This window comes from Chroicocephalus ridibundus, chromosome Z, assembly GCF_963924245.1.
Source record: "Chroicocephalus ridibundus chromosome Z, bChrRid1.1, whole genome shotgun sequence".
Taxonomy (NCBI): Eukaryota; Metazoa; Chordata; class Aves; order Charadriiformes; family Laridae; genus Chroicocephalus; species Chroicocephalus ridibundus.
In genome coordinates this window covers 7,932,625-7,958,348 of record NC_086316.1, presented here as the reverse complement: position 1 = coordinate 7,958,348, position 25,724 = coordinate 7,932,625, and the positions used below count along the sequence as shown (strand labels likewise).

Here is a 25,724-nt window from a genome sequence, read left to right as displayed (position 1 = left end):
AAATTAGTTGCCCAGAGAGAGGATTTTGTTGGAACTGAGACAAGCTTTTTCTATATATAAGGCCAATTTTCTGTCCGTGCTTCTGTTGCATTGTCAGTGCATTGTGAATATATCCGAATCAGAGGAACAATGCATGTCACAAAGTAAAAAAATAGTGATGATATATTAAGTGCTGGTACCTTGTACAGTGGCTGATACTTCATACTTTGATTGAGTCATGTTATTTTAGAAAGCTGCTCCGTTCATAGTGACCTGATATTTCATCTGAAGGTAACTATAAACTGTGTTGAAAATGAAGTGTGCCATTGTCTGCCTGAGGAGACGCTAGCCAAATAGATAAATTATCCATGTTTAAAATTGTGTCTGCAGTCTCATTCGTTGCATGCAAACTCAGTGTGTGTATAATCATTGCAGCATCAGGCAGAACAGCTGTCATCTCGGGTTCTCCATCAACATTTATGTGATCATTCTGTTTGACAGAGGGTTTGCTGGACTGTGGTGGCACATTCGGGGATGTGTGGGATGCCAACAATACAGACTGGCTAACCTATCAGTCTCTGATGGTTTGCTTCACAAACGTCACAAAACTGTGAGCCCTTACGCTGAATATAGTTGTCATCTGCTTTCTTAACTACCTTTTCTGTGAGGGAGATACAAAAAAAGAGCAGTCTTTAAAGTACGGTTAGATCTGCTGTGCTGCCTCCCTGGCAGTGGAGGTGCCTGAACTGCCATGATGCCAAATGAGAAACAACTGATAGCTGCTTTATCATCAAAGGATGAGTTTTGTATGAACAGTAATAGCGAGTAAAACTTACTGCCAGAGTGGGAAAAGAAGTTGATAAACAGCAGTTTAATCCTGTTTTTTGGAATGTTGGCCTCTTTTAGTTCATTATGGCCCATCTTGTAGGATGTAAATAAAACTGTTGACTTCCCATTGACTTTGTCCTGCAGGAGGCTCATTGGATGAATTGTGGAGTTGAATGTGACCTTGTGTGTTCCGTAAAACAGTATGTGGGCTTGGCCATGATCCTCTGTTCACCCTTTGTCCAATGTGGTGAAGGCATGTGGCTTAGCAAGCTTTGGTTGGTTGGTTTCAGTGTAGAACAGGCAAATGTACGGCAGCGATTTGTCCACTGAATCACAGTAGCTCATCAAATCATGCCCTTAGCGGGACTACTGCATGTAAGGCTCCATTGAAGTTTACTTTTTGAACTCAGTAGTGCAGAGGTGATGGTTTTGTTGTCATTCTTCACCAGAATGAAGTAAATACTTAGGATGACTTCTTTGCTTTCAGTGGATCTCATTTCTTTTTAGATACCACATGAGCCTGTTTATGGTTGAACCTTGTAAAAAAGCAACTTTTTAATGTTTAATACTGTTGTTGTTATTATTACTATTATTAGCAAGTGTCAAGAGGTAAGGAAAGACTTTTCTTCATGCTCTTTGCTTCTGCCATTTCTTCAGATGATGACTGCTGATCAGTGAAATACTATCAGCACCCATAGTGGTAGTGTATAGTGAGGAAGTCAGTATATTTTCACTTACTTATACTGGTTTAACCTATGTTAGCAGTTCGGCATTGCATCTTTTCTTGGTTGTTTGCAAAACCCCCTTTGTTTCTGAGCAAATTGATGTCTACTTTTCCCCTCTTTGACGTTGTGAAATGGTGGTCTAAGAAGGCAGGCTCCTTCTAGAAATTAATAGCAGCACGGAAACGCACTGGCTGGAAGTACTATTAAAGATATATTGTGTTGTCATAGAATGGACTACAGAACATTTTCTTGGATTCAGCCTGTACTGACTTTATCTGTGGCCTGCCATGTGCTCCATGTGTTGTTTATACTACTTTCTCTAACTTTCTGTGCTTTCAGAGGACATGTTATTTGTTCATTTGTGCCATACTGGTTTCTATTTCAGCATTTTTGTTTCTTCGCTTTTGCTACCATGCTGATGAAGAATACTTAGAAAATAGCTGCGCATGAACGAAATCTCAAGGCACCATCCATCAGAAAGCCTCTCTATGCCTTTTCCCCCCACTTATTTCAGAGGGAGTATGGGTCATGAGTACTGAACCATTTAACAGGCCAGTGACATTAGTGGCTTCACAGTTTTTAAAGGAGCGTGTGATACTTCTGCCTCTTGCCAGGGCTGCTTAAAATTTTCAGCTGTGCTGTATCTCTCTGCTGGTGTAAATACTGAAGTTTAGCATCATATATTTCTGGTGCTTCACAGAACATTTAGAGGTTATTTTCAACTGGTACTTGTTTATCACTACGCTCCTTTATCTTATTTTTCAAGCTGGGATTCTCACATAAGTATCTGGATTCCTCCTTAAAGCGGATAGAAGCAGTACTATTGAGGAGAAGCTCTTCAGAGATTTTAAAGATTAGTGAATACTCTCTGTGTCACTGACAGAGAATGAATTAAGATTGTAAATCCTTTTTAATAGTTACAATGGTAAAGCCCCTATATTTATCTTATATCTGGAACGCAATAGGCAAGAGCTCTTAATCAGTGAAGCAGGGCTTACTGCGTGATCACATCAGTGCGTAGGTGACGTTAGCTGCCGAGGAAGAAAGCAGTGGGGGTGTATAGGGTATGTGTGTACATAGGTAGATATACATGTACATTAATACACGTAGCTGTTAGGAGGAGCGGGTTGTGACGATGTCCTGTCTGATATTTAAGTGGAGAAGGGTGTAGTGGGACTAAATGTCAGCCAAGCACTGGTCCGAGCTTTCTTTCGAGAGTGAGCTGCCCACACTGAAGGCAGGCACCAAAAACCCATTTCTGCTTGGGCCCCCGAGTTCCTTCCAGGCTGGTCACAGATCCATGGCTGTGTTCATGAAGGTGGCCAGACTGCACATAAGTGTGCTGCAGAGCGCTGTCATTGTGCCCAGTCCACCAGTAAATATCCTGATTTCAGCTTTCCTGATCCTGTGTAGACACTTCGAATGCAAGCTGCAGTTAGTGCGTAATGTGTGGAGAACGCGTGTGGGTCGTAGAGTTTGAGGAGTCATCTCAGACTGCCCTCTTCTTTGCCATCATGTGCACGGCTGATGTATATTTTGAGAAGGCTGATGAGGACTGAGGGTCCGCAGAGGATGTACCGGTGCCTGAGACCCTCTTATCTTTTAAGAATCACCCATCCCAGAACCAACCTGCTGTATTCACAGTGATGTGAATGCACCTTGGTGTCTCTGTCTGACAGTCCAGAAACAGAGGCATTGTAATTATGTGGGCATTTAGCAACTGTGGTCTGGCTTAGAGTTATCTCTAAGTATAGAAACAATTGAGTGAGAAAGCTAGACATGCACAAACTGAATTAAAGCAGAAGATAGGAAACCAATTCCAAATACTTAACTTCTAAACTTGCTATGTCTGCTTTCACGTCTCTAAAATGGGGATAATATTATTACTCTGAAGGTATTACAAGACTTTAAAATACATGTAATTCTCTGGTTGTCATATGGAAGGAGAAATTTTGAAGCTGTTTGGAAATGGCACCTTCACCTTTCTTTAAGGTTAGGGTTGAATACAGATAAGAAGTGCTCTTCAATGGGATTTTAAAGCATGGAGACGCTATCTGATTTTATTTATTTTTTTCTTAGCGAACAGCTCACATCCTGCTACAATTTTCCCCAGACTGTAATCTGTAATTCACAAGGAAGCAGGAGGGTGGCCGCAGTAGGTGTCTGCTGTCAGAATAAATCTGAGGACATGAGGAATTCCTCCCGTGGGTACCGGTGCAGTGATGGAGCGGTGAATCCTGGCCCCGATTGGCTGTATCTGCTGCTCGTCAGGCTGCCGGGCAGAGCGTGGGTGCCCAGCTGCCCGCTGGACCAGAGGAGCAGATGTGCTGTCTGTGGAGGGGCTGGCTCTCTTCTCAATGGAAAGAAACGCTGCCGTTTGGTTCCTGCTCCTCTTTCTGTATGTGGGATTCACAGTGTCTGTGGAGCAAATGATTGCGACGATGGACGGCAGGTCAGTAATGGAGTGTGTATCCACAAACTCTGTTGTTGGAGTTGAGTGCATGTTGTAAATGGTGTAATTTGGTCATTTGTGCTGTATAGAAGGAGATTCAATTGCAATTTAGAATGTCAGGACATGATTTTAATTTTCTTCTCAGTTTTGAAAACACCTGGGGATAATCCAGAAATGAATTATTTTGAAGTCTACACTGCATTAAAAATGTAACTTTAAAACAATTTTATAGACAATACTAGAAATGGTGGTTTTAAAATGGGTGTTTTCTGGGCATCTGTCTTATATTTCATTACATTTTAATGACTCTTACCCTGACTTTCTCTGGGGTGTGTAAGAACAAAGTTATAAATAGTATAACAGCAAGGGTGTGAAAACTACTCCAAGAAGCATAGGTGCTAAAATATTCTACTTGTATGGAATGAATATTTGAAGCATGAATTCAATATTGCAAAGAAGTATTAAACTTATGAAGTTAGTAGAGATTTGGATTTATCATTTTTTATAGTGCTGTTTCGTTCTCTAATGAAATATAAATAGGAAGCCCAAATCATAGCAGGGAGAAGAGAGGACTTCCTAGAGCCAAGCATTACAAAAGTGAAAACAGCCTAAACTGTATTAGTTGAATCATGCCCCAAAGTCACTAATAACACACAGATCAAATATGTTGATGAAGATCACAGCTGGCAGTAAAATCTGTGCATTTAAGGCAAGAAGGACATGTGGTGATTTGCTTAAGCTTGTATTAAGAGATCTGGTAGTCAGTTACCAATAAATACTGCAATATGTTTTCATTTAAACAGCTTACTTGCTGTTCTGCTCTGCCAGTTTTCAGATTTGTTAACGTCTTCTTAGCATAATTGCACTTTTCTGCAATCAGATAAAAATCTGAGAGAGAGCAAGCAGTGAAGCATTACATGAACTTTATTCTAATAAATATTAAGAAATGACTCTTGATGCTAATGAATCAAATGGGGATTTTGCCTTTGCATTCAGTGGAGGTGGGATTGTGCCTACACAGTGTTAATCTGCTGGAAGTTCTATGAGCTCAATTTCTTTTTTTTTATATTAAAAATGAAAGCTTGGGTATCTTGTCATTCTGATCCAGTTCTTATCGAACATCCAATAAAGTGCAAATCAAACCCCAGTACTCAGTACATTGTAAAATAATTATGTAAATCTGTCTCCACACAGGAGGCTACCAAAATATGACACAGAATACTTAAAATTTAAAAACTATAGGAATCATGGGCTTTGTAGATATTTCTTAATGCTACAACTTAAATAAATACATTTAAAACTTAATAACATTTTGTGTTAGAATGTTTCTTAGAAGGAACTAGCTTTTGCCCTGAATCTGGGATCCCAGGTTTACACATTTATAATTTTAATAACTTGATTGAAATTACTTTTGACCAATGCCCCTAGGACTACAGCCAGTTCATTGCTACCAGGCGTTCAGCAAACATTCATCACCTTTCATCATAACTTTGTTTTTAGTGCCTTTGAAGGTTCACATGTTATTTTTCAATAAAAGCTTCATAAATTACTTGAAAGTAGTTCAGCAGCCAGTGAGGTAGTGTGCAGCTGGACAATATTAGTATTAGTGTGATAATTGTGTAGGAATTGAAATCCTGTGGTACAGTACATTTTGCTGTCTGATGCAGTTTGTCAGAGCAGCGATATGAAGAGTAAAAGACACTGTGAATATGGCTTCCTTTAACGTAATGTTTTGAAAACTGTCCATGGCCTTCACACTCAATCACCGTTGAGCGCCAGGCTTATTCACGTGGATCCTTTCAGTGGGTAAAAGACTGTGCACGTGAAGGTCTTCAAGGGCTGGAGTCTGCATGAACTTTTTCAGACGAACAAGCCAGACTTGGTCATCTTATGTAGATGGATAATGTCATCTGATAAGAGGGAATTTACACTTCTTTATACTTATAATCTTATTTAATTGGGTTTACATAGTGATTAGTCATTCCAGTGCTTTGTATTAGGGCTAATCCAATTTCATGTGGGTTCCTGACATACTTGGTATGGTAAATTCAACATACGTGTCTGGGTGTATCTGGGCTAGTTATTTACGAATTGCTAAGGAAAAATATTAGTCATCACAACATATAGCATGTGTGCAACTGAATTTGAAGTTTTAGGGTAGAGTGGCTGAAAAAAATGATAAATTTAAAAGTCTAGTCTCTAATTCATTGTGCTAAAAATGATTTGCTGTCACTGATTTGTCGGTCTAGCCACTGTTTGCTGATAGTTTTGCAGGCAATGGAGAAGGCGGCTCTAGTGCTAGCTAGTTTCCTGTCTCTTGCATATGTAATTAACATCTTTATAGGCAAAAGGGAGTACATATTTTTAATGTGTTATTTTCCTGTTTTTTCTTTCAATGCTTTTATTCAGTGAAACATGCTCCAGCTGAGGGCAAAAGGGCTCTGCTGCCAGAGGTCACCTGTGAATTCCCCAGCTTGCCTTTTGACTGGAGAGGCTGCTGATTTGACAGCAGGATGGCTATTGAAGGCCACTTGTTCCCATCACAGACCGCACACTTCTGTGACACCTCAGGGTTATGAGTGTCAAAGGCAGCTGACAGACACGATAACATCAACATCAACTTGTGCTTGCTCAGAAATGGGGAGATGATCCTCCCCTTAAGCCACTGAATAGACTGTGCCATAGCAATCTGGCTTTAGTAAGACAAAGCAAAGACTGCAGGCCTTGCCGCGATGGCTTTCCCTCTCCTTTCTCCAACGGGGCTGCATGCATTGTACAGGAGGAAGGGAGGCAGCCAGTGTTGCTAATGAACAGAATAACAAAGAGGAGTGCCTAGGTGGAGTTACTGCACTTGTGCGCCTCCGCCAGCCTCCCAAGTGTGCCTGCCATATGGCTGATCGTATTTGTCATACTAAAGTACTTTGTTGTGGTTCCTGGGTCACTGTCTTTGCTGCATTCCTTATGAAAGCATGAATATTTCATTAGCTGTGCACATTCATCTATATTTGAGTATCTTCATGCTGAGAGCAGACACTTGACATTTTTTCTGGAGCAGCACAGCTGCACATTGCTGTGGTTTTACATGGGATGCAGGGGAGTCGAACTGCGTTGTCACGAGCTCCCAACCTGCGCCCGCGGGCTGCGTGGGGGCCAGCTATAACTGTTCTGCTCAGGATGTAACCCCACAGGGGCATCTGCCTCATATATTCATTGTATGCTCTCCTCAAGGCGTGGTGTTGCCTATCAGTTAGCATTCCTCAAGGTGATTTAATGAGCATCACCGTGGTATTAGCCTTATCCCAGATAGGAAGCTAAGTAATGATTTTTTTTTTTTAATTGACAATTGTGAAAACAAAAATCATCCTTCCACTTCCCAGAACAACATAAAAAACTTTCAAGTCCAGTGAGAGAATTAAATTAATTACACAGCTTTACGCCAGTGTCCCCTCATCCTAATGTTTTACTCTGCTCACTACAGCATGGTGATTTCCAAACTGGAGTAATGGGCTATGAGCTTTTCATTATGTATATAGGGAGGAGCTAAAAGTATAACTAAATATAGATAGGTACAACTAAATACAACTGCAGTTAGTATAACTAAAAAATTTACATTTCCTTTTGGTGGGCCTCATTTTTGTAGCTATTACCATGAAAAAAATGCCCCAAAATTGCCTTTTCCAGCCTGAAGGCACAATCTGTCATGAAGGAAGACTAGAAAAGAAAAATAAGGCTGCATCAAATCACAAAACCCATGTTCCTGATTGTTAAACAACCTAAGAGAGAGTTTTACCTGAGGAAGAAAATTAGGTTTGGCCCATTTTAGCCATGTCTTTTGTTACCTGTCAAAACCAGGATTATTTCCACCCTTCTCTGAAGGCCGCTTGCTACTGGGACAAGGCCTTCGAGCGGCCTAGAGACCTCATCTTACCGCTAACCCCGGCTCTGAAAGTGCGGTGAGGGAGAGTGGGACGCACGCTGAAAGCGCGCAGCCTCCTTGAGTCCCTGGGATTTACAGCTCTGACTGAGGAGAGAGGTGGTCTCACTATATGTAATTAAAACTCCCATATTAATTTTGAAGTGTTACCTGCATTGAACTTTTTTTGAACTTAAGATCTTTTTAAGGTTCTTTCAGCTCAGATCACAGTCACTGCTGCGGTGCTGCAGAGCCTGGCTATCTTTTCGTGCTGTGGTACATTTTCTCTGGAGACTGTCTTCTGCTTTATTGCCCTGGCTGCTGAAGGGACCAAGCAGCCTTCCTGATGGTCTGGAGCAAAGCTGCTCATCATCCCTGGTGTTTGGCGGCAAAGTGACAAGCTGGAATACAGACTTTACTTCACTTCTGTCTATTTTGCCTTCTGGGTTTGAAGAGTTTGCAAGGGGACACAAGAGATCTATTTGCGGCAGCAGAAAGAATGCCTGCAAAAGGACATTCTCACTGGAGAGACACTGATCAGAAGAAAGAGCCTGCCCTCCTGAACCTTGGGTGTTTCACATTGCATGTGAAACCTGGGCTTTGCTGAAGTGGGTAATATTGCCTTGGGTTTCAGGCAAGCCAGGTTCAGTGCGGTCAAGCTCCCTAACTGGCAGAGCCGCAAGGGCATGTCTGCAAAGCAGGGTAGGCTGTAAGCCATCCCACGTTTCTCCTTTCACGGTGTTACGTTGTTCGAACTCATATTTATCTGCCAGTAAGGATGCTGCGATGGAAATTAGGCTGGGATCACTCCTGCAGTACATGCTAGTGGGTAACACAGATTCCCCTACCCAGGGAATCCACTGGGGAGTGGGTTCACCCAGCTGTTTTGAGGTCAAGGCTTGACCCTGCAATTCAGATACCTTATAGTACAATTTACACATAAGTACTGAAAACTGCTTTTATCCCTAGTTCTTATGTGCTGGTGTTTCAAGTACTTTGCTTTTGTAGTGGGTTGGAAAGCTGGTAAGAAACAAGGCAAGAAAAGAAGATGGAAATGTATTTCCATGTGAAGTGGCAGCTCTGGTCCCACCATCACTTATGGCCTGGAAAGCGCTGTGCGGGCAAAGGTGGGGCAGGGTGTACAGGGTCTCTGTGGGACCATACTCAGCTGTGAGTGTGGGAGTGCTGGTGTGTTCACCTGCTAGGGAACGCTGATGGCAGGCTTGAGAAGCAGACACGTGTCATCAGATCAGTAGATCAATCCCCAGTAGGGGGCTGCATGTCCCAGGGAAGCTGCCGTGGTGTGGAGGGGGCAGGAAGGTGTTCCTGTGACTCAAGGAGTGAAGAGAGCCTGGTCCTAAGGGGGAGCCTGGTTTCTTGGACTTTGTCTGACCTTGGAGGTCTTTTGGTGATGTATATGAATCTACTGGGCCTGATTCTCTAGTTCAGGAAAGCAGCTCATACTTACACCAGCTGAAGACTTATCCCTAAATTATACCAAAGAAGATAATCAAAGGCTGAAAATTTCATGAGCCTGGTAGTTGTTACCTGAGATGTGCTTCACTTGCTCTCTACCTTGCAGCTGACTTCCATGGGATTTGGGATTGCCTGGAAACAATTCAGGAGCTGTCTTTAGAAGGCTGTACATCTGGGCTTAAAGCATACTAGCCCACTGCATTTGCTCTATTCTGGAGGAATTCCATGTGTTGCTTCTGATCCTCAGTGAGGGCTGAGGATGATGCAGCGCTGTCCGTATGTTCTCCTGCTTGTGGGCTGGAACTGGTTCAGTCTCTAACCCAGAACTGATGTCCCATGGAAAGGGAAAAGATGAGTAATGAAGCCTTCAATCAATATGGTAAGGACATGCGAATGCCTGGTGGGGCTGATTCACCTGGGGTGTCTCTGAAAAGGAGGCATTTTTAGCCTGGGTACAGTGGCTTTAGGATTAATTTGCCTTGTCCCTGTGGCATTAACCAACAAAGGATCTGAGTTACGTTTTGAATATTTTATTGAAAGAAGAAGAAACAGGAGGTCTCCCCAGCAAACTTGCTGCAGACTTTAAATCCAGATGCTGTACAGTAAATATTTTTCTCCTCTCTTCTAGTTCACGTGTGTTTTCAGATCAAGATTCTCTGCAAAGAAATGGTAAGGCTATTTTTCTTCAGTGGGCTGAATGGCTGGATACTGTTTCTGTTAGTGTGGATGTAAAAGATCTTAATTCCCAGGTGTTTCTTCTGTTGACATTAGTGACTCTTCTGTCAAATGTATTGTTAAAGCATATTCTTCTTTAAAAGATACCCTTTAGGGGATATTCCTGGTTAAAATAATAATTTACTGACCGACTCTGAGATGGAGTGAGAATGTAGAAGAAAGAAGTATTCACTCTTTTTTTTTTTTTTTGAACCAAATGAAAACAGAGTTAAATGTTTGAAGGATGAAGCTGTGAGAGTGTCCACGAAATGATCTGTCATCTGTGAAACTTCACTCTCCTGGCAAGCACTCAGGCCAGGTTATTTGTCACAGCTTCCCAACTCTGGAGAGTGCCGGGGAAGAAATTCCCACCCATAGTTACATGCTTTTGCCATGCAATTCAACACACACCTCTTGACAACAGAGTTTTTGTTAAGTGTGTTTGGGATGAATAAATGCATGTGTAGGCTGAATCCTGTCATTTTGGGACACTGAAATTCTTCTCAGTAAGGGTGGCAAGATGTTCAATGAAAAGAAGAGGAACCTCGTTGTATGACTAAAGTGAAGTAAACTAGAAAATGCATGTATTTGAGGTCAATATTTGCACGTAGCCAAATATTTTCCAAAACAAAATCGGGTATTCTGAAATACACATTTTGTGCAGGGTTAATTATTGTTTGCATAAGAACATGCAAGATTATGCTTTTAGAAATGATTGAACGTTTTCTTTGTAGGCTAATAACATATTTTCTTCCGCAGGTCGACATTATGATGGTGGTGTGAAGCCAAAATTTAATGTAAATCAAGTAGCAATTACACAGGTAATGTTTGAAGGAACTGGATCTGTGAAGTTTTTTCACAGCACATTGAGATCTTTTAATTTGCATTATTGAATTAAATAATGCATTGTTTACAAGCAATAGCCAACAAAACTGTCTAAATCATTGTGATGTGGTACTGATTCACCACCTGCTGTACAAGGTATCTTTTGCTTTTCTGAGAGGTGAGTGAGGTGAGACTTCAGTTGCAGTCACTGGCTCATGCTGGCTGGCAGTGAGTTTGGGCACAGGCTTTTACTGAAAGAACCAAATCCTGTCATCCGTATCCTGTACAGTGCCATTTGACTGCTGCAGTATTTTGCATACATCGCTTAGTACTGAAAGAATAGCTGAAGTAAAACTGCTGATTGTTTAAATTTAGTGGGCATTTTTCCTGAGTTCCAGCCTGTAGGTCTTCTCACAAACTGAGCATAAAAGGCTTCCGTATCAAAACCCCTGTAAATGATGCAATCTAATGTAAATGATCTGTTCATTAAATCTCTCTCATCTTTAATTCTGAGAAGACAGCCTTATCATTTATACAAATGACAGTCATAGTCAACATTTTCCTGCTGGCTGTTGCATCATGTTTTCTGACCGTGATTTTACCTTGTTTTCAGCTTGTTGCTGTGAGTACTTAGTAATTTTAATCCTAAAGCAGCCTTGTGCCATATGTAAGGTCAAGTATCAAAAGGGGTCTTTCAGGGTCTGAGCTGGGAGATGTGATTCGCTAATCTGAACAGAAAAAAAAAAATCTCACTAAGCCAAGACAAAGCTTTGAGGCTTAACCGCGTCCCTTCTGGAGCCTGGTAAGATGCTGTTTATGACTGAGACTCAGAGTACCTCTCTTGTTTGTACATGATTTGAACTTGCTTAATCATATGACATGCAAAACAGACATGCAGAGATTGTATATGTTATATAGTATTCAAATTGCACATATGTGTAGATGGGAAAGAGCTGCTGTCTGGAAATCTCAGTCTGAAATATGGAAATGACAGTTAAATTTTTAAGTCCTTTCTGAGCTCTAACTCACTGTCTCAAATTATGTTGTCTGACAGCCAAATTGCCCTCCTTCTGCCATGAAATTTGTCTTAGAAATGATAGCATTTTTCTGATGTCTACAGATGACACGGAAGCTGCAGTCCTCAGGTTTTAATCTTGCAAATGACTGATTTTGTAAAGGCAGGGATCCATACTTGAGCCATCCTGTTCTGCAGCAGGCATTTTCCTGGTTTTAAAGCCATCAAGAGCCAAACTGCCTGCAGGTAGAAGTAGACTTGGACATTTCTTTCACCTGGACAGCTGCCTAGTATGCTTTTGGCATGGTAGGCTGTGTCTTTGGCCCAAGCTGAGCCCTCTTTAGTGTGTTGAAGTAATTCTTACAGGTGTTCTAGAGAGTATTCTGCTGGGGTGAGCACATTGTCTTCTCGTTTTGCTTCAATTTTTTATATTGTGCAGCTCTGTGGTGAGATAGGAGCATGCTAAGAATGTGGTTTGCCCCAGTGATACTACCCTGGTAGAATAAATATAACTTATATTGGTTCTCTGGCCAGTTGTGCTGGAGCTGGAGGTCTGCGTGGTGCCATTCCCATGGTGGGAAGGGGTTATCCAGAGGTTTCTCTGCTTCCTCAATTCAGTATTGTTGTGGCTGAGAGCTGGCTCCACAGATGCTCTCCAAGTGTTGTCCTTGTTTAATCTGGTAGGATGGAGAGTAACTCCTGGAATACACATCTTCTGATACTGATCTTTTATGTGGTCAATCAGGTTGTCAGCTACAACTTGAGCAGGAAAGGACAATGGGAAAGAGCATCCTGGAGGCCGTTCACACACAGCCACTACAGTCCTCTCAACGTCACGGTTAATGGCATCCCCTGCATTCTATTCTGGGCCAAGAGGATCATGATTAAGTTTGAAAACCACACGCAGCTGGATTTGACAGAGAAGACATTTGGTGTCCATGCAACAGTGGATGTTGGAGATTCAAACTGCAGTGAAGACAATGCAATGTAAGGTGGCATTCTACTCTGCCAATGGAACTAGTACCAGATAACAAGTCTAGTAAACACATGCTGAAGGAAACGGACCTTGTATTATGTGGTTCAGACCCCCAGGGGCAAGTTCTTTCCTATAATGTCCTGATGTTGCGGGCAGCAGGACAGCATGGGTAAGATCATACTTTCAGACCAGTCTTTCATGGGGCACACAGATGTACATAGCTGTCTCCGTCTCTTGCAGTGGTGTAGCCAATACTTGTGGCCAGCCAGTTTTGCTCTGAGTGCCTGTGAGGCTGAAGCTGTCGATCTCTTTAGTTTCCAGCTGGTTTACGTAGCCGCTTAGGAGATTGAATAGTGGATCCTTTGCTGAATATGGCGGCTTAGGGGCTGGCTCTGCATGACTAGTTATCCCTTCATAGGGTGTGTGCCATCAATAATATAAACCACTGGTACAAGGTGCAAATGTGTAATTAGAAACATAGTTTGGCAGCCCCAAGTCCCAGGGTGTGATCCATGAGTTGCTGAAGCCAAAGAGTGAATTCAGTGCAGGTTTGCATGAGACCTAAAGAGTCTCAGAAAACCTGAACTCTGCATCCCAGTCTGTCATTAATTTCTTCAGCATGAAGAGCACAATGCTTTGCTTCAGCTAAACCTGAGTGACAGCCATATATTAACCTAACTGGTTCCAAAATTCTCCAATCCCATGGCTATACTAGAAAGGCATGTAGGTTTTTTGATTTCCTTTGTCGTGTACCTGACCAGTTCTCTCCCACCGTGCTTGCTGGATTCGTGTCTAATATCAGGTTGTGGATTCCACTCTGGTAGGCAACAGTCTAAAAATTAGGAGGTGAATACCTAGCTGGGTATGTGCTGAACATGAGCATTGAGTCTACCCCATAAATGGAGCTTAAATCTGTAATGACACACAAGAATAAAAATAACATGACCAAACCCAGCAGTTTCATTTAGCTCCTATACAACATTTCACCTGTACATCTAAACATGTTTCCACAGAAATTATACATCTGTAAAGGATAACCCAAGATGCACAGAAATTTTAGTGAGATTACAAGAAAACTAAAAGTATAATTGAAAAAGAAGCCATGTTTTCTGCTTGTGGTATCATAGTATTTAACAGGGCAGTCTGAGTTTTACGTCATCAGCATGGGAACTAATCCAGCACTGTTTTGAAAGGCAGAGGTAGAGAATGGATTAATTTTTTTTTTTGAGCGGTGCTTGCACAGCGTCCAGGCTTTCTCGTTTTGTGACTTTGCCCCCCCACAGTGAGTAGGTTGAGGTTGGCAAGAGGCTGGGAGTGGACAATGCCTGGACAGCTGACCTGAGTTGGCCAAAGTCATATTTAGTCTCTGGCATATAATGTCATACTCAGCAATAAAAACTGGGGTAGAGGAAGAAGTAGGTAGTGGTTGTGTCTTCCAGGGTGGCCATTGCTGAGATTTGCTGGGCATTGGTCTGCTTATGGGAGATGGTCAGTGACTGCCCTTGCAAAACTTTGATCTTTTTTTTTTTTTTCCTTTTCCCTTCACTTACTAAAATCTATCTTGACCCATGAGTGCTCTGCCTTTTGCTGTTCCTCTTCTTTCCCGTCTGCTGTGGGGTGGGCAGAGTGAGTGAGTGGTTGCGTGGGTCTTACCTGTTGGTTGGGGTCAGCCCACCACAGGACTGTATATTCTGCTTGTTGTGTTATGTTGGAATATATTTGGGAATTTATAGAACACAATATTCATTAAAAAAGCTACAGGAAGAGTTGGGAAGCAGAACTACTCTGCAGCATACCCTTGACATGCCTTTTATGAGTGTTTCACCGTATCTGAAGTTTGATTTCAAAATCTGTGGGTCCAGAGCCATCTTATATGCCATGTCTTTTGATCTTTCTCTTTGTTTCCCCCATAGGTTTCTGAGTAGCCTCAAAATAGGGACACAGCTGCTAAAGGCAGGCAGGACCTTGATGCTTATTTTGAAGCTGAGGCTGGCATGGTTTTGCTGGGGTCAAGAGACATATTGTGACTACTGAGCATTTTGTCCTCTTTTCTTTGCTTATTTGGGATACATTAAGAAATACTACTCCCACTAACTCCTGCCCTTTGAACGTGCTCCAGAATCCTAACAAAGAAGGGAGATCTTGCTAGGAGGGATTTTTCAGGACATTTGACAGATCCGTGGCATCTCTGCTAGATTCCACATATCAAGTCATTAGAAACTGTATGTTTCAAGTATCCATTCATTCATTGCCACTGACAGCATCCAAGTAGCGATCGAGGTCCCTATATGTAGAAGTCATGCTCTATGGATAGGAAAATGCATAATCTTGGCTCATGAGCCAGTAGACTCAGCGTAATTGCCAAATATGAGCCTTGGGTAGACTTTCAGTCAGCCTGCATGTGACCGTAGCGGGGAAGAAAGGGAAAAACTGGCTTGAATGTTACTCTGTAATCTCAGGTTTAAGAACTGACCTAAATTATGACAGTGGATGGCTGAGTGCTCACACGATGCATTGCCCAGTTTTTCTCACCCCAGAAAAGCCCCTTAAACTTCTCCCTTCTCCAGCCTTCTTTGTTAAGACAATACTCTGTTCTGGCTTTAGGCCAGCTTCCAAACTGGCTTGTACTGTCTAATCAATGCAAAGTAGCTGGAGCCAGTCAAACAAAATGTTTGACATCAAACACATATGCATTTGCCATATGAATATAATAATCCAGCCGATGGGGTTTTTTTATGCACTAACTTCTGGATTGAGCCAGTGAGTTAAATGCCATATTTGCCTGTCTCTAATCTTCAACTATCTATAATTTCCCTTTGCAATAAAGCAAGTGATAGTCTAGCTCCAGTGTCCTGGCTTATTGGACCAGTGTTAGTCAAGGTACAAGAAGAAATGTAGATCTATGAAATCATAGGGCTATTTTTTTTTTTTTTTAAATATTCTTCATGTTTAAGTTTGGAAGTCTTTCAGATGCTTCACGTTTTCACTATATTTTGTCTCTAACTTGGTCTGAAAAGTTTATGTCAACAGTGAGAATCTATTATGCAGGTTTTAAGAGGCAAAATATTATTGTTAAACAACAAAAAATAATGTATGCCACTTAATCATGCAGTGCTACAGTGCATTAATTCCAGAGATGGTGGAAGGATAGTAGATCATACGTTAGTTTACAATTAACCTGCTGGGGCCTTTCAATTTAGTGAATTTCAGGTGCCCATGCTTACCACAGATGAGCATCTACCTCACAGTCAGTGTATTTATATTGCTCTAATAATGAACACGTGTGAAATTTTAACTGAAATGGCATCTGCATTTTTTATGCTCTAGTATTTAAAAAGATGAGAATAGTGTGGTTGTTTATGCTTTCTAATGGCACACAGACATGATACACGACTAAGATATCAGGGCTAGAGAAGGAGAACACAGATCAAATGAACCTAGTTGTCAACTGATTTTGGAAGCAGTGGGATTGAATTGTGTTGAAAATTAAGCATGCAGTTCTGTCCTTTCTGGATAGTCTAGGCCTTGTTCAGATCAACAGGTGGACTTCTGAATTTCACTGGAGGAAGATTTAATCCTTTCAGGTTTTTTTTCCAACTGATTTCAAAGGTATACTGAGCAAAAGGCTTCATTTATAACTATGCTTAATCTTCTGTGCTGCTTTTTCTCTTGAGACTTCTGGAGTTTTCAGCTAGCCTGATGTTACTTGCTTTTTGACCTAGGCTTTCTCTGAAGTTTGGTGACGTTGGCAATCTAAAGGGACTTGTTATTAGGTAAGTTTATTTGATAAAAAAAATATTAGATAATCATGTGTTAATACCCATTGTTTTGCTGTTGTTTGTGCCATTTGTTTTAGGAGAATTTGTGTAAGCAAAAATGACATGATAGAACTGTTGATTGTATAATCAAGCCACCTGCATTTAATAGGTCTGTCGTTTGCCTTCCTTGTTTTATTGAGGCATTTCTTCTTCTGTGTTGACTTTTCCATTCACGAGAAAAGTTCAGGTCATCTCTTTTGCATAGAGTCTTCCCATGTCTGAGATTTTGGCTAAACCTTGCTAATTAGCTACATTTTTGTCTGGGAATTTTGCCACAAGAACTGATAGTGTGGGCTGCTCAGGCATCAGACTGTGACTGAGTTTATGTTTGCTTCTTGGTGATCAAAGAAAACAGCATTTCTTGGTAAATAGTTTTCTGTATCTTGGATGGAAGTACAATATCAATGTTGTACCATTTTTTCTCAGTCATTTAGGGAAAATCCCCCATCTTTCCTCTCAGTGTGTGGGAGAGCAGCAAACTCCTTCAGCCACAACAATGAAGAAACTCAAATCATTTTCGAGAGTAAATAGAAGGAGCTAGAGCTCACACTGATGTAAATGGGTGAAACACTAGTATAATACCAGTGTGCCTTCTAAGATTGTTCAACATGTGAATTTAATAGTTGCAGCCCTTAGTTAGACTTGCTTTCTTATCAATCTTTTTTCCCCATACAATAATTTCAGGTTCTTGTTAACAACCAGCTATTACGAGCTGTCTGTTCAGAACTGGTTCAGTTTACACAGACTGCAGCTTCTTTACAACCACTCCATACAAGCAACGTTTAATGCAACCAGAATATATGCACCGGCAAGTTACTCCTACCACTGTGAGCATGTGAGCAGCTTGCAGAGATATGATGCACTTCTCATACCCAGCTCTGCAAATGACCTGTCTAAGCTTTGGGAAGTCACTTTTATTGATTTCCAGGTAATGTCATGGAATTATTCCAAATGGGTCCCATAGGTAGACTGATGGAGAATTTTGCACTTCACTGCCAAGAAAATATAATTACCTTCCATGTACAGTTTATAGGATCTCCACAGAACCTGAAACAGAAATGAAGACTTAAATTATTATACTTATCTTTCTGTCAAAGGAAATGAAGAACTATATAGATTTTCTGTAGTCTCTTGCTTGGGTTTCCCTTTAGTGTGAGGAGTGAATTTAACTTTCAGGGTTAGATCTGTCTGAGCTGGGCTCTTAAACCTGGCATTAATGAGGGCATCAGTCACCACGTATGAGATTCATCTCATTTAACTTTTGATGCCTAGTAATTTTAACCTTGTGCCCTGATCATAGTCACCCCAGCCTGCCTCTAAAGCCAGTGGATAATTCCTCTGACTCATCTTAGGTCCTTATTTTAGGATGAGATTAATCATCTTCTGGAAGTGCCTGTTTCTCTGCATTTGACAATAAGGGAGCCTAAGATAACTGGACTAGGATGTCTTGCTTTTAGATACCCAAGTCATAGGGCACGAATAGCTGAAAAAGGGGATTGAGGGGGAAAGCTGATGCCCTTTTCTCACCATGTGATAAATGCCCCTGGACTGATTTAGTGGAGCAGACAGTCAATTCCCTGAATGCCAGTGTGGTAAACTTCATATTAGAACAGAAGCCACACGTGAAACTTACTGGTATTGGCCATAGTTGTATGCAACTTCAGGTAGTTTAGATGATTTACACACTTTTATGAGGTGAGAAAAATCTAATATTAGGGTAGGCAATTATTTCCTTGTTTGTCATGTTGAAGTTTATGCAGTTTGAAACAAAGACTCTGGAGATTCTCAGCAAGTGATGCTGGAAATGCACCATTAACTTGAAAGGTACTACGCTTACAATTAAATATTACTGGGCTATCAAGGGTGATCATAGAAGATTTTGTTTAAAACACAACTGCAAATCCTTTGGGCCGCAGAGTGAAGGGGATTAGAATAGCTGGCAGGTTCTAGAAGACTGACCTGGATGAACTCTGAGCATTAACTCCATCTAGCACTAATAGATACAGTTTTGCAATATGCAGGTATTAAATTAAAAATTCTTACTGCCATCAGGAGCAAATTCATGAAGTGGTTTGTAACCGAGACACAAGTACCTTATTTAATATGAGCCCTTTTGTTCTCTTTGTAGATTCAAGGTTTTAACGTTCAAGAAGGACATTTTGCCTATGCAAAAGACTGTGCATCCTTTTTCTCCCCAGCAATACTTATGGGATTGGTTATGTCGCTGATTCTGCTGCTGGTTCTTGCCTATGCTCTTCATATGTTGATCCACCTGAAATCTCTTGACAGGCACTATGAATGCAAAGCTTCTCCTGCCTATTTTGCACAGATGAAAGACAATGACATGGGAGATGAGAAAGAGCCCCTGAGAAGCAGTGGAAATGAATCCTATGAACTTAGAAACCAAGAGTTCTGTAAAATCTATATTTAGCAGTATGTGTCTGTCTGAGTGAAACAAGTGGTATTTTCTTCTGCTGGCGCTGTCGTATGTAGTTTGTGCAGATTTTTCAACAACTGATGAAAGGAAAAGTAGATAACAGACTGTTTATCCAGTTACTGTCATTTATTGATAACCATCTCAAAGATGCCTTGGGTAACAAAATGAGAGAAAAAAAATTCTGTTGTGAGAAAGAGATTTCATGTCGTGGGAGTTTATTCCTGTAGTACAAAACCAAAATGCATATCTTTTCATCCAGTTTACCAAGTCTTGAAGAGAGAATCAGTAACGGAAACTTCAAAATTAAATAAAGATGCAAAAAATTGTACAATAATAAAAAAAATCTCTTTGCTTATTCTCTCAGAAGGCAATGTTTTTCCTGGTTTTCTGTTTGCTTCATCCACCCTGCTCTGTACCGTGACAAAATAGCATCCTTTCCTTTCTCAGTGTATGTTTTCCGACTTACATCCCCTCCTCTTTGTCCTCATAAACTCCTTTTCCTCCTTTGGAGTCTTCAGAGCCATATAAGCTGTGTATTATCCACAACACTGACGAAATAGCGATGGCTCCAGTACAGCAGCATCTTGCTACTTTTCTCTGTCTAAGCTGGAGGCTTACTGTAAGGATCTAGGGGGAGAACTGTAGACAGCTGGTCAAAGGCTTACCCTTAACTTCCCGGCTCAACTCCACGCCAAAAGACAGATTATAAGCATTATACCATGTAATTCTAGGTTAATTTCTTTTCTCTACAAATCCCATCAGTCTCCCTTGGGAATTTTACCTGAATAGAGATAGCCAGTGCTGTAATTGAAAATATGTATAAACAAAGCGGTGGAAGCTTCCTACCAGTCAAAAAGATACTGTGAGCATCCATCCACTCCCCCTTCTGAGCACTTAAGAGACTGTCTTCCCACTCAGCCTTTCTTCTGTTAGAGTCAAAGTTTGGACAGTCCAGATTAGCCTGTAATTTGGCCCTGACTTCTAGCAAGGAAGAACGCAGTAACATGCTAACTGTAGTGCTTTTAGGTCACGAGTAATAAAAAACACCAGCATATTAGAAAGTCTGCAAAACCTGATTTAATAAACAAATGCCTTTTTTATTTTAGGTAATAGATCTAGTTGTTTGTGGTCTTTGTAAACCATACTGCGGTGGTCTTAAAACACCTTGAGAGATGTCCAGACATCTCCTGTTCATTAGCCCAGATGACACACAGACTAGATGTGGAGTCCAAAGCAGTCAGTTGATTTAGGAGTGCACTTCAAAGGCAAAAAACCCCACCGTCTTTGAAGTGTAACCAGACGTAAGAGACAAGCTTCTGGGAACTTGGCAAGGCTGCCTGCGACCAGTTACTGCCAAACTTTATCTGTTTCATGAAGGAAGCGAGTGAAAACATGAATGTCTGGGAACCTGAATGAGGTTGAAATGAGAAGGTGCAAATAAAAAACACAGTGGTCTATGTGGAGTGGCAAAACACTTGCCGGCTTGGTCCCCTCTGCTTGCAGACGGCGATGACAGATGTAGGCTGATGACAACGTTAGAAGGAGTTCAGGATGCAAATGATGAATAGGTGATGTTCCTCAGAGTGTGGAGAGCAGTGCTGTTGCGCTTGCCTGTCAGGCAATAAAAACCTGACGCAGATCAGTGGTAGCCTGACTGTCAAAATTACCGTCATTGGCTGATGTGGAGTACCCACCTGCGGAGCTGTGTGTGGTGGCTTTGAGCACGGCGGGGCTCTCAAAACCTCGCGTTCTCTGAGGCACAAGTGCACTAGTTCCTCCCGCAGAGCTCATTTAACCTTCTGGTTAGCATCTGATGATGCCGTCAGTATAATTCCCATCTGTCATTTCCTTGCACGTTTTCAATGCGCAATGTTAGCACTGTTGCTGTAAGAGGTTCTTAGGGGAATGATAAATCGGGAATAAGGGAACTTCCCTCTCATTGTGTCCCTCGCTCCGCCTGTCCTTCTAAACCTCCTTCCCTGGCTATTTTCCAACCCACCTATGTTCCCATCACCTTATCTTTGTTTTGAGGGTGAGGTGATACCTGCTGTCTTTGTGCTCGAGAGACTCAGCACTGCAAATCTCCAGTGCGTGTCAATTTTTTGGGACAGAATTAAAAGATGGGCAGGGCCCTTTCAGCAGGAATGCACTTGGAAAAGAGAGATTAATTTATACCCACTATTTACAAGGCAAACTTCCCAACAAAAAGAGAATGCAGATTAAAAAAAAAATATTGTAAAGAAAAAGAAAATGCCTTTCCTTTTCTCATCTTTTTCTAAGCCATGACACAACTGGTGTTACGCCCATGGTCTCCTGGGTGGAGGAGTACATTTAGTAGTTATCTTCTCTCTGCTGGGACTTTTCATATTGCAGTCCTGCCTGGCAGTGGCAGATGATTCTGCTCTGCTAGGTATGCTCAGTGTCCTCACATTTCTACTCAGGAGCCAGCAAGAGTTAGAAAGGATAAATACACTAATTGAGTTAGACAGGAAATACAACGTGCAGTCATAGGACTGGAATTACGAGCTGTATATTTGTAAAAAGTTAACGATGCTTCAGTAGAAAAAGCACCGGAAGAAAAACAATCATCATGGCCGTTTCCGTCTCCTTGTGCCACGTATAAAAGCAAGCACCCGTGGTTGAAAAAGGCAAAATGTGGATTTTTGCATTCCTGAAAGGCTGTGTTTTCTGTGAGCCAAACAATCCTTATCAAATGCACATTTTGGAACAACAGAGGCATTCCACTGCTCTGGTCCTGAAACAAGAAAATTCAAGTTAAAATGATTTGCTTGCTACAAAATGAAGCTACATTGGCACTAACAGACTCATTAATAAAGCATAAGCTTTTTTACATGGTCCACATTCTGCATAATTTCATTGCCCTGTGAGAACACAGCAGCCTTTTCATCATATATATATATATATATATATGTATATGTTCATTCAAACAAACGCTGTATAGCATCTTTTCAAAACTGATTCGCAGTTTCAAATTCAGGGCCCCATCCACTCCCGCTCAAAGGGAAGAGTCTCATTTCCTTTAACTGAAACAGGATAAATTTCACAGACTATGCAGCTCTCACTGTGCAACAATAACATTGAATTGGACAAATAAATACATTTGTTTCTCATGCATTTCAGCTGCTGTTGTTAAAATTTTATGTAATTGCCCCTCGTCCCAATATTAGGCAACTTCCCATCTGCAGAAAACTAGGATTTCAGCAGTACATAAAGTACTGTTGTTCGAACTAAAGTGGTGGACTGTTGGCATAGTATTAGTTGTGAATGCACAAGGAATAATCAAAGCCAAGGTCACTGTGAGGACAGGGAGAAAAATCATGAGTCCACTAGTTGGTAAGTAACACTGAATTCCAGCAAGCCAGAAGAAAAAGATTTATTTCTTTCCTTCAGTTTTTTGAACGGTGGCATTCCCCTCCCCTCCTTTAAAAATTTATTCTTGCTGTAGGAGCACTGGTATTTCTGGCAGATTTTTTTTTTTTTTAATTGAGGACTTTCAAAAAGTTGGATGGTTCCACCAAAAGAAGGCCTTTTTAGGGAAGATGGTAGCCTAGTACAAAGGGAAAAATAGCCACTTCAATCCTGAAAAGCTGTATCTAGCCATGAGTAACAAAGAACCATATCCTTAGCTGCTGTTGCTTCTTACTTTATGCACGGAAGAACAATTCCCATGGGAGAATCTTTACTCAGCATCATCCGAAGAAGATGTCCTAATACCCGACACCGGGGCTCTGGGCTAGCACTCCGGTTACCCTCATTGGGTGTCCGCATTGTATCTTCTCTTAGTAACTCAGGTAGCACCACAGCAGTCTTCAGTTCTCTCCCTGACTTCCATAGCTCAGCTTACCCTCTGATGTTTGCGTTTTTCAGGATCTGTCTGTTCTTCGCCATTGCTTGAGTACCTCTTAAGGTTTTCTCCATTTCCAGTAAGCCTCATGACATGGCATTTAGCTGATGCATGATAGATCTTAAATCTGATGCGGTGGTTCCTAGCTCACCCCCTGATTTGTTTACTGTAACACTGCAGGCCACATTTGATGTTACAGAACAAAGACCCAAAACTACCTTCAGCGCTGCGCAAACCCTGTTAGCGGCCAGTTGTTCAATATGAATCATAGTCATTGTAAGAAACTTTTCGTTAAAATTCAGAATTTGCCCTAGCTGAAGGAGCACCTCAAGAGCTGTGACTTGCCTGTAGCTGCCCTGGTTGGGATGCCGCACTGTGTGGTCTTCCAAGCATGGTTTGCCTGCAGTGATAGAGTCCGGAGAAGTGAACGCAGACTGAACAGCCAATTTAGGATTCATCAAGTCAGCGCGCGTGCCATCTGAGAGAATGATGTTCCTGCCCCGGACTAGGGCTGCTCTATGTCCATCTCTCTGTGCAGGTGAAGCCTCATCGTGGAGTAGTTCTACAATTAACATGAAGCACCACCTAATGGAGAGTGAACAAAGTAACCCACCTAAGGGATCTCAAATTTTACAGTAATGGTATATGCTGCAAAAAATTCCAATAAATGTGATTTTTCCTGTGTATTTCCATAGGTAATACTGATGTATCTGCATCCGATTGTGAAAAGGAAAGCAGCAGTTGAGAGGCAGGAGAACAGCTGTGCCAGTGATCGCCTTTTCTGGAAAGATGGCTGTCAGCACAGGTTCAGGCTCTGGTGAAAACTCTGTTTTTCAGGACGATCGGTTCTTGGCCTCCATGGGAACTTACAGTGAAAGCTAAGAAATAACGTTCCTTTGGTAGAGTTTTAGATACAGCCTTAACATCAGAGGAACACTCTCTTAATATCATGAGATAAGAAACCAGAAGAAAGTGCTAAACGTTTTACATACATTTTTGCACTTTTCTTTCTTCAAGCTGATAGCTTATTATTTATCAGAAAATGTAATTTGTTGCTTCCAAGTCAGTGGTGTAAATTTGCTAGTGACTTATGTTATTTTTGAAGCCTAACAGAGTCAGTTCCAGCAAATTTTGGAGCAGCCTTCCTGAACATTTTGCATCTGCCTCATTCTGAATGCTTTTTCTGGTTAAGTTTTATAATTTCAGTACATCAGGATGCCCTATGCTGGTTACCTAAAGATTTTAATTGTTTATTGCAGATAATTTCTTGGCCTGTTTGTAGGTAAGTAGTGCTGCTTGGGAACATAAAAGAATATTGATTTAGGATGGAAACTCACATTGATTTCTGCATGCAGCTCTTTTCTCTACTCATTTACCTGCTCTATAACCCTCTCCGCTTACATATGACAGAGATTTCTTCATCTTAATGCCATGATTGGATGATCCATTTTCTAAATTAATTTATCAGTGTTCATAATCAAAAAGTGCTTTATTCCATTTATTTCATTAAATTGTGCTGTATGAGGCAGAGGCAGATTTTTCCGGCTTGCACTGAAAGAGCGCCCTTGGAGCTCTGCGACCCGTCATTCCTCCGGGCTGGGAGAAGGAGGGACAACTCATCCATCAACCTCCATCTGCCCGCTCAAGGCATCCCCAACAACACGATGCTCCAGGATCTGCTGCCTCCGTCCCTGGTGAGTGATGAAACCACCTCCAGCCACTGCTCTGGGGCCAGCTCCTGCGCTCCAGCACTTAGATGATCTTTTGTAAAAGTAAGTTTTCCAAATAAAGGACTTTTTCCAATGCATTGTAGCGAGCTTTTTGTGTTAGGTTTGGGCCCCTCACTACAAGAAAGACATTGAGGTGCTGGAGCGACTCCAGAGAAGGGCAACAGAGCTGGTGAGGGGTCTGGAGCACAAGTCTTGTGAGGAGCGGCTGAGGGCACTGGGGGTGTTCAGCCTGGAGAAAAGGAGGCTGAGGGGAGACCTTCTCGCTCTCCACAACTGCCAGAAAGGAGGGTGTAGAGAGGTGGGGGTCGGTCGCTTCTCCCAAGTAACAGGTGATAGGACAAGAGGAAATGGCCTCAAGTTGCACCAGGGGAGGTTTAGACTTTCTTCACAGACAGGTTTATCAAACATTGGAACAGGCTGCCCAGGGAATTGGTGGACTTACCATCCCTGGAGATATTTAAAAGACATGGTGCTTAGGGACATGGTTCAGTGCTGGTCTTGTCAGTGTTAGGTTAATGGTTGGACTTAATGATCTTAAAGATCCTTTCCAACCCAGACAATTCTCTATGAACAGAGCATTTAATTGACACCAGCTACTTCATCATTGCAGCCTTTCACCTCCCTCTCTTCAGGAAGGGAGTCTCATGCCTTTAGCTTGAAGGTTAAGTGGGTTGGATCAGAGCCACAGAAAGAGCAGCAACATGGTTATTTTCACCCCATGCTGTCTCTTAGGCTATTGAGTTCCTCTCAGATGTCCAGGACCCAAGCTAGCTGCCCAGAGAGGCAGCAGATGTAGCTGCAGGTCTCCAGAGGCAGTTTGAAGTGGCCATCGGTGGTGCCAGGATGCTTTCCTCTCTTCCACATCCCTGCCAGTACCATTATGTTATCAAGCATCCTATTGTGAAAAACAGTTTTTCTGCCATTTCTGCATGTCTGCAGTGGAAGACATTTATTATGTCTTCTCTAACAAA

The 25,724-nt window shown here is 41.7% G+C and overlaps 1 protein-coding gene across 1 annotated transcript; it reads left to right on the top strand.

The window, feature by feature from the left end:
* Window positions 1-3,639: 3,639 nt before the first annotated feature.
* On the top strand, window positions 3,640-19,442 carry LOC134508599 (V-type proton ATPase subunit S1-like protein). Its single transcript, XM_063320424.1, has 7 exons — window positions 3,640-3,984; window positions 10,002-10,042; window positions 10,847-10,908; window positions 12,673-12,914; window positions 16,626-16,676; window positions 17,406-17,649; window positions 18,850-19,442. The coding sequence occupies exons 1-7, from the start codon at window positions 3,890-3,892 to the stop codon at window positions 19,150-19,152; spliced, it is 1,038 nt and encodes a 345-aa protein (XP_063176494.1). The 5' UTR covers window positions 3,640-3,889; the 3' UTR covers window positions 19,153-19,442.
* Window positions 19,443-25,724: the final 6,282 nt, after the last annotated feature.

Coding starts and splice junctions, on each gene's coding strand:
- LOC134508599 (XM_063320424.1), top strand. CDS start 3,890: ATGGAAAGAAACGCTGCCGTTTGGTTCCTGCTCCTCTTTCTGTATGTG. Junction 12,915..16,625: donor TGCAGTGAAGACAATGCAAT/GTAAGGTGGCAT, acceptor TTTTTGACCTAG/GCTTTCTCTGAAGTTTGGTG. Junction 17,650..18,849: donor TCACTTTTATTGATTTCCAG/GTAATGTCATGG, acceptor TTCTCTTTGTAG/ATTCAAGGTTTTAACGTTCA.